A 9,733-nucleotide genomic window follows, 5' to 3' on the forward strand; every position below is an offset into this window, starting at 1 on the left:
TAACACTAGTAGAAAAGCCTATGCTTTATTCTTCTGAAGGTGGGAAAAAAGATAAAACTAAATAAACGGATTATTCATCCAAATTTCAGTTTGAAACTCATGTAATTAACCTATTTTTCTTTTGGTTAACCCTAAAACTGGGATAGATCCATGAGAAATCTCATTAGATTTTATTAGATATGGTATAGATCAAAATGGGACACCAAAAGAATTGACTGCTGAGCCATATGAGGAAAGAAATTCTCAAGTACGGTTCTAAGGGAAGGAATTGAACTACCTATTCCGCCGGGGAGAACAGGCCATTCAACAGGGAGATTCTGAAATTGCGGAGGCTAGGTTTGATCAAGTCGCTGAGTATTGGAAACAGGCTATAGCGCTTACTCCCGGTAATTATATTGAAGCGCATAATTGGTTGAAGATCACGAGACGTTTCGAATAAAAGAAGACCCCATTTATTTATTATCCTTTATTTAGAATCTTAGTCTATAATTTATTTTTTTATTTAGAATTTAGCTATTTGTTAGAATTAATTCTTTGTTGGAACCATCAGATCAGTTAACTAAACAACGGATCGTTCCTTTGCTTTTGGAAGACCTAATCAAATAATTTCATTATCTCCCTTCTAAGCCTTCTATTTCACTTCTATTTCATCTGCTATTTTTTAGGAATAAAAAAGGATACACAGATAGAGTACAAAATAGACTTCATTTTATTATATTTTTATTAAATTAAACAAATTCTTATTATTAAAACTAATAAAAGAAACCCTCGAATCACTATATATATATATATATATATATATATATATATACCGGGGATGTCTCTTAGTAATGTCTCATGGCTACTCGCGTGATTTGTAATAGAGTAATTAAAATCTTCTAGGTAAAAAATTAAAGAGCTCCATCTAATAACTTCTATGAATATACACTAGGTTGCACAAAAAAGTTGTTTTTGGATCAATCCAAACCTCAAAAGGGTTTTTAAAAGGTTAAAAGGTCCGTTGAGGGCCTCAAGGCTATGTCGTAATAGATCCGAACATTTGCCCCGGATGGACTTCAAGATCATAATTGCTCTAGTAAATAACTAAAGAAAATAGAGAGATAGGAGATAGAAAAATAGAAGAGAAGCGAACTAATTATAGAAATATCTCTCTATATCTAGGGTTCACTAATTGTTTGACTGTTGGCGGGTCTCTTTATATGTGTTGTCCGGAAAGAGGAGGACTCAATGACTATTCGTTCGCCGGAACCAGAAGTTAAAATTTTGGTAGATAGGGATCCCGTAAAAACCTCTTTCGAGGAATTGGCCAGAGCGGGTCATTTCTCAAGAACAATAGCTAAAGGGCCTAATACTACCACTTGGATCTGGAACCTACATGCCGATGCTCACAATTTCAATAGCCATACCAGTGATTTTGAGGAGATCTCTCGAAAATTATTTAGGGCACATTTCGGTCAACTCTCCATCATCTTTCTTTGGCTGAGCGGCATGTATTTCCACGGTGCTCGTTTTTCTAATTATGAAGCGTGGCTAAGTGATCCAACTCACATTGGGCCTAGTGCCCAGGTGGTTTGGCCAATAGTGGGCCAAGAAATATTAAATGGTGACGTAGGCGGGGGTTTCCGGGGAATACAAATAACCTCTGGTTTTTTTTTGATTTGGCGAGCATCTGGAATAACTAGTGAATTACAACTCTATTGTACAATAATTGGGGTATTGGCCTTTGCGGCGTTAATGCTTTTTGCTGGTTGGTTTCATTATCATAAAGCGGCGCCAAAATTGGCTTGGTTTCAAGATGTAGAATCTATGCTGAATCACCATTTAGCAGGGCTACTAGGACTTGGGTCTCTCTCTTGGGCGGGGCATCAAGTACATGTATCTTTACCGATTAACCAATTTCTAAACGCTGGAGTAGATCCTAAAGAGATACCACTTCCTCATGAATTTATCTTGAATCGAGATCTTTTGGCTCAACTTTCTCCCAGTTTTGCCGAGAGAGCAACCCCATTTTTTACCTTGAATTGGTCAAAATATGCGGGCTTTCTTACTTTTCGTGGAGGATTAGATCCAGTAACTGGGGGTCTGTGGCTGACTGATATTGCCCATCACCATTTAGCTATTGCAATTCTTTTCCTGATAGCGGGTCACATGTATAGGACCAACTGGGGTATTGGTCATGGACTAAAAGATATTTTAGAAGCTCATAAAGGTCCATTTACAGGTCAGGGCCATAAAGGTCTATATGAGATCCTAACAACGTCATGGCATGTCAATTATCTCTTAACTTAGCTATGTTAGGCTCTTTAACCATTGTTGTAGCTCATCAAATTTATTCCATGGCCCCTTATTCATATCTAGCTACTGACTATGGTACACAATTGTCATTGTTCACACATCACATGTGGATTGGTGGATTTCTCATAGTTGGTGCTGCTGCACATGCAACCATTTTTATGATAAGATATTATGATCCAACTACTTGGTACAACGATCTATTAGATCGTGTCCTTTGGCATTGTGATGCAATCATATCCCATCTCAACTGGGCATGTATATTTCTAGGCTTTCACAGTTCTGGTTTGTATATTCATAATGATACCATGAGCGCTTTAGGGCATCCTCAAGATATGCTTTCAGATACGCTATACAATTACAACCCGTTTTTGCTCAATGGATACAAAACACCCATGCTTTAGCACTCGGTGCAACGACTCCTGGTGCAACAGCAAGCACCAGTTTATTTTGAGAGGGGGGGGGGGGGGGGGTTGGTGATTTAGTGGCAGTGGGTGGCAAGGTGGCTTTGTTGCCTATTCCATTAGGAACCGCTGATTTCTTGGTACATCACATTCATGCATTTACGATTCATGTGACAGTATTGACACTCTTGAAAGGTGTTCTATTTGCTCGCAGTTCCCGTTTGATACCGGATAAAATAAATCTTGGTTTTCGTTTTCCTTGTGATGGACCTGGAAGAGGGGGTACATGTCAAGTATCATCCTGGGATCATGTCTTCTTAGGACTATTCTAGATGTACAATGCAATTTCGGTAGTAATATTCCTTTTCAGTTGGAAAATACAGTTAGATGTTTAGGGAAGTGTAAGTGACCAAGGGGTAGTACATATTACGGGAGGAAACTTTGTGCAAAGTTCTATTACTATTAATGGGTTGCTCCGCGATTTCTTATGGACACAGGCATCCCAGGTAATTCAGTTTTATGGTTCTTCATTATCTATATATGGCCTTCTTTTCCTAGGTGCTCATTTTGTCCGGGCTTTTAGTTTATTGTTTCTATTCAGCGGACGTGGTTATTGGCAAGAACTTATTGAATCTATCGTTTGGGCTCATAATAAATTAAAAGTTGCTCCTGCTACTCAGCCGATATCCTTGAGCATTATACAAGGACGTGCTGTAGGAGTAACCCATTACCTTCTGGGTGGAATTGCCACAACATGGGCATTCTTCTTAGCAAGAATTATTGCAGTAGGATAATGGCTAGGAGGATTTGAAAAGCGTTATGGCATTACGATTTCCAAGGTTTAACCAAGGCTTAGCTCAGGACCCCACCACTCGTCGTATGTTGTTTGGTATTGCTATCGCACATGACTTCGAGAGTCATGATGATATTACTGAGGAACGTCTTTATCAGAATATTTTTGCTTCTCACTTCGGTCAATTAGCAATAATTTTTCTGTGGACTTCCAGAAATCTGTTTCATGTAGCTTGGAAAGGAAATTTTGAGTCGTGGGTACAGGACCCTTTACATGAAAGACCTATTGCTCATGCAATTTGAAATCCTCATTTTGGTCAACTGGCCGTGGAAGCTTTTACTAGAGGGAGTGCTCTTGGCCCAGTAAATATCGCTTATTCTGGTGTTTATCAGTGGTGGTATACAATCGGTTTACACACTAATGAAGATCTTTATATTGGCGCTCTTTTTCTATTATTTCTTTATGCCATATCCTTAATCGGAGGTTGGTTACACCTCCAACCGAAATGGAAACCGAGCGTTTCCTGGTTCAAAAATGTTGAATCTCGTCTGAATCATCATTTGTCCAGACTCTCTGGCATAAGTTCCTTGGCTTGGACAGGGCATTTAGTCCATGTTGCTATTCCTGCATCTAGAGGGGAGTCCGTTCGATGGAATAATTTCTTAGATGTATTACCGCATCCCCAAGGGTTAGGCCCAGTTTTTACAGGTCAGTGGAATCTTTATGCTCAAAATCCCGATTCAAGTAGTCATTTATTTGGTACCGCCCAAGGGACGGGAACTGCCATTCTAACTCTTCTCGGGGGATTCCATCTACAAACGCAAAGTTTATGGCTGACTGATATTGCCCATCACCATTTAGCTATTGCATTTATTTTTCTCGTTGCTGGTCATATGTATAGAACCAATTTCAGGATTGGGCACAGTATGAAAGATCTTTTAGATACACATATTCCTTCGAGGGGACGATTGGGGCGTGGACATAAGGGTTTTTATGACAATATTAACAATTCGCTTCATTTTCAATTAGGCCTTGCTCTAGCTTCTTGTTATATCCCGCATTTTGTGCAATCGGATAATTCAAGGCAATCGCGGGAAGACAACAAGCAAGGCCACCCTTTATGTTGTATGGTACATGAGTTGCTTATGAAAAGTCTAGAAGTGGAAATACGGAGGAAGACGAAGGGAAAATTTGGAAATTGGAAAAAAAATGCTTCATGAATTACATAAGCTAGTCAAAAATATAAGTGGGCTTGAAAGTCTTTTTTTGGCAAAAATTAAAGGCCCAACCGGCCATTGATATGGGTCCAAGCCCATGTGGGATTAATTTGTAAATTATAAAAGATGGATAGGTCATCTTTATCTCATAACACCTCTAGAAAATTCAAGAAAAGAAGAACAAAGAAAGAAGGAGAAAAGCCCTTGAGGCTTTCGGCCATAGTGAAAATCCAAGAGAAAAATTGCTAAAAATTTCTCCAAAAATCACTTTCTACTCCTTGGAGGGTGCATAACAAGTATTGGTTCAAGGTGCCAAGCATAGCTAGCTTGAGTAGCTAAGTAAAAGAGGTATGATTCAAGCTTACTTTTCATGTCTTATGAATGGTTTATATGTGTTGTTGTATGCCATAATGGATGAAACTCATGAAGGGAGTGGATATAGCATGTAGCCGTGTGTATATATGTAGGAGTTATGTTTCAATTATTTCATCTAGTATTTGGTAGTTATTGTTGTGAATTATATGTGGAAAATGGAAGTTGAATGAGTTTGGAGAATATTGATGTTGTGTTGTGGCCGTGAGGTATATGGTGTGTGCATGGCCGTGTATATTGTATGTATAGTAGTGTATATGTGTTGAAGCATGAAGAAATGGTAAGCAAGTGCTAGTTAGTATTTTGGTTGTTGTGTTGATAGATAATGGTGGCCGAATGTAGTGTTGTTGTGTTGGACAATCGAATTGATTTTTATGTAGTGTTTGATTGTTGTTGTCATGGATTCCATAATAAAAATGGAGTTGTAATCATCGTAGATTTCATATCGCAAATAAAGGTTTGATAACTTTGGTGAAGTATTGATAATTGGGAGATTATGTATATTGAAGGAAATATGTGAATTGTTAGTGCGACTGTTGAATTATGTTAATAGTTTGGCCGGGTTTGAATTCCCGGATTGTGTTTGATGAGAATTTGACTAAATTGAATGTCGAGGATGGTATATTTACAGAGGAAATGCTGCCGAAATTTCGGTAGCAAAATGTTTCCTTAAGGTTTTGACTCTAAGTATACTAATGAAAGTTTTGGTAAAAATGACCAATTCGCAGATTTTGACGGAATTGTGACGTGAATTTGGAATAGCTAAAGGAGCGGAAAGAGGTATGTAAGGCTTCACCCTTCTTTCTATGGCATGTCTTAGATATAATAAGTTGGGTACGAGCCTCGGGGACAACCCTATTCCCCGAAATCCGCACCTAAAGTTTTCCACTTTTCGTTCAATCGAATTGAACTAGAAAGTGCGCAAAATGATAGAAAGACCTCCTAGACCCCTATAACTTGCGCAAATGAGACCCGATTACCCTAGAACCCTCACAGGTAATGACATGACATGTAATATATGTAAATAGTATACGCTACCTCATCCGGCCCGAGGTGGGCCCGTTACTCCCGGACTTTCCTATAGTCTTGGTTGACGTACTTGAAGTGATTCAAAGGGGACCTTTGATCCCGACCTCGCCACCAAATGATAAGTACTAGGACTACCCTAACGAGAATGTTTCAATGGGGATAATGATAACGACAATGTTAGACAAGAGAATGTGCTTATGATAAGTACGACCGGAACGATCCTATGACTGAGATTTCTAAGTTCAGGATCCAATGTGAATACGAAATTTATAAACTAATTTCTAAATCGTATTTATATTTCCTAGTTATAACTTTATTTTCTAAGACTCCAAAGCCTACAACTGTCATCTATGACGCCCACGATTTCATTCTACGTTTACTTTAATACTATTCTCCGTTGACCATCTCACCTTAAAATATTCGTCCCTTCGAGGTGAGACAAAAGCGATCACGAGTATTCCATAATGTAATCGGAGGTCACCGACCTTACGTCACTCCGATGTCTACATGATTTTTCCTTGGGCTCCCTTGTGTGCTTATATGATATATATATAAATAAAACACGTATATTTATATAAGATACGTATATATATATATATATATATATATATATATAAAACATGTATATGCATATAAGATATGTATAAGTATATAAAATGTGTAAATGTATATAAGATAAGTAAATGTATATAAGACATGTATATGTACACAAGCTATGTATATAAATATAAAGATATGTATATATATGTAAGATATGTATATGACCCTGGGATGGGGGGAAGGGATATATGGGGGAATGGGAAGGGAAACATGTTTCATTGCCACCTGATCAGCTGGCTTATCATCCCGGACGCGGGATATATGGGTGAGCCGGTGTATATCGGTGCTATGTGGGTGAGCCGACATTGCTCGGCGCTATGATATGACCTACCATGTCATGACCAGACATGCTATGATAAGATATGCTATTGTAAGCTACACTATGACATGATATGCTATGATCTGCCACGACAGGACATGATATGACAAGCTATGCTATGCTATGATACGCTATGACATGCTATGCTATGGTAAGACATGCTATGACACGCTATGCTATGACACGACACGCTATAACATGCTATGCTATGATATGATGTACTATGATATGATATACTACAGCCTGACATATTATGACACGATATACTATGACGCGATATGCTACGACAAGACAGATAAGATATGATACGATATGATACGATATGATAATACATGACATGATATAAGTTCTATTTTCTATGTCCTATGACTCCATGACATTTTTAATTATACACTATGTTGTTGCTTGTGTTATCTTCCATGCCTTACATACTCGGTACACTATTCGTACTGACGTCCCTTCTTGTGGACGTTGCGTTTCATGCCGCGCAGGTCAGCAGACAGGTGGACGTGATTCTTAGGAGCTCTACCAGCGGTACTCTACAGTGCTCCAGTTGTTCCGGAGCCTCACTCCCGCGGTACTATTTTGTGTGTATGTATATTCGGGCACGACAGTATTCGGCCCTTTATATGTATAAGTGTACTATGTCTAGAGGCTTGTAGACAGATATGTATAGTCAGTCAGGTACAGATATATGTATGGTGTCTCGGCATGATTGTTGTATAAAGTAACAACGAAGTTTACTAGTTTATGTTCAGAATGACGCTGCTAATGTTAATGTTCAAAAAACAAATATGGCACTGTCCATACGGCTTGCTAAGAGATAGAGGTAATATGATAGATAAGGGGTGCTCGGTACAAGTATCGGGTACTCGTCACGGCCCCTAATCGGGTCGTGACACTTCTTTAGGGGTTATTACTTCTTTGGTAGCTCAACACATGTACTCTTTACCTGCTTATACATTCATAGCACAAGACTTTACTACTCAAGCTGCATTATATACCCACCACCAATATATCGCAGGATTCATCATGACAGGAGCTTTTGCTCATGGAGCTATATTTTTCATTAGAGATTACAATCCGGAGCAAAATGAAGATAATGTATTGGCAAGAATGTTAGATCATAAAGAAGCTATCATATCTCATTTAAGTTGGGCCAACCTCTTTCTGGGATTCCATACCCTGGGACTTTATGTTCATAATGATTTCATGCTTGCCTTTGGCACTTCGGAGAAGCAAATCTTGATTGAACCTCTATTTGCTCAATGGATACAATCCGCTCATGGTAAACCTTCATATGGGTTCGATGTACTTTTATCTTCAACGAGTGGCCCAGCATTCAATGCGGGTTGAAGAATCTGGTTGCCGAGTTGGTTAAATGTTGTAAATGAAAATAGTAATTCATTATTCTTAACAATAGGTCCTGGAGACTTTTTGGTTCATCATGCTATTGCTCTTCGTTTACATACAACTACATTGATCTTAGTAAAAGGTTCTTTAGATTCACGTGGTTCTAAGTTTATGCCAGATAAAAAGTATTTCGGTTATAGTTTTCCATGCGATGGCCCAGGACGAGGTGGTACTTGTGATATTTCGTCATGGGATGTGTTGTATTTGGCAATTTTTTGGATGTTAAATACTATTGTATGGGTTACTTTTTATTGGCATTGGAAGCACATCACATTATGGCAGGGTAACGTTTCACAGTTTAATGAATCTTCCACTTATTTGATGGGCTGGTTAAGGGATTATTTATGGTTAAACTCTTCACAACTTATCAATGGATATAACCCTTTTGGTATGAATAGTTTATCGGTTTGGGCATGGATGTTCTTATTTGGACATCTTGTTTGGGCTACTGGATTTATGTTCTTAATTTCTTGGCGTGGATATTGGCAGGAATTGATTGAAACTTTAGCATGGGCTCATGAACGCACACCTTTGGCCAATTTGATTCGCTGGAGAGATAAACCAGTGGCCCTTTCCATTATACAAGCAATATTTGTTGGATTAGATCACTTTTCTGTAGGTTATATATTCACTTATGCGGCTTTCTTGATTGCCTCTACGTCGGGCAAATTTGGTTAATATTTTTAATGTGTGTATCCTCGATAATCTCATTTCTTTCGACGGAGAGGGGGTCCACCTTCTTCTATTTCTACATCTAGGATTCGACTTGTATCATGGATACTAATAGGAATTCAACCATTATGGCAAGGAAAAGTTTGATTCAGAGGGAGAAGAAGAGGCAAAAATTGGAACAGAAATATCATTCGATTCGTCGATTCTCATAAAAAGAAATAAGCAAGGTTCCATCGTTGAGTGACAAATGGGAAATTTATGGAAAGTTACAATCCCTACCACGAAATAGTGCACCTACACACCTTCATCGACGTTTTTTTTTTACCGGAAGGCCGAGAGCTAACTATCGAGACTTTGGAATATCCCGGCACATACTTCGTGAAATGGTTCATGCATGTTTGTTGCCAAGAGCAACAAGATCAATGTTACGACCCGACTCGGGGCCGCGACGAGCACCCGGTGCTAGCCCACCCGGGCACCCTCTTAGCTTACTCTTATGCTTACATCTAGGTGAGCCACATAATTATACATGCATTTCCATTCATTCGTCAACTAGTCCCATTTGGACAACAACACATTTATATCATCGTAGGAATCTATGTCACATCAATGTACATGGGCC

General features: G+C 38.8%; 1 protein-coding gene and 1 pseudogene across 1 annotated transcript; both read left to right on the forward strand.

Moving 5' to 3' along the window:
• The first annotated feature begins 1,217 nt into the window (after positions 1-1,217).
• Positions 1,218-2,300, forward strand: LOC132640935 (photosystem I P700 chlorophyll a apoprotein A1-like). Its single transcript, XM_060357742.1, has one exon. It carries the CDS (start codon positions 1,228-1,230, stop codon positions 2,287-2,289), a length of 1,062 nt encoding a protein of 353 aa, XP_060213725.1. The 5' UTR covers positions 1,218-1,227; the 3' UTR covers positions 2,290-2,300.
• A 1,215-nt stretch (positions 2,301-3,515) lies between these two features.
• LOC132640936 (photosystem I P700 chlorophyll a apoprotein A2-like) lies at positions 3,516-9,223 on the forward strand (annotated as a pseudogene).
• Positions 9,224-9,733: the final 510 nt, after the last annotated feature.

The sequence above is a fragment of the Lycium barbarum genome, chromosome 5 (assembly GCF_019175385.1).
Source record: "Lycium barbarum isolate Lr01 chromosome 5, ASM1917538v2, whole genome shotgun sequence".
In the NCBI taxonomy this organism is placed as follows: Eukaryota; Viridiplantae; Streptophyta; class Magnoliopsida; order Solanales; family Solanaceae; genus Lycium; species Lycium barbarum.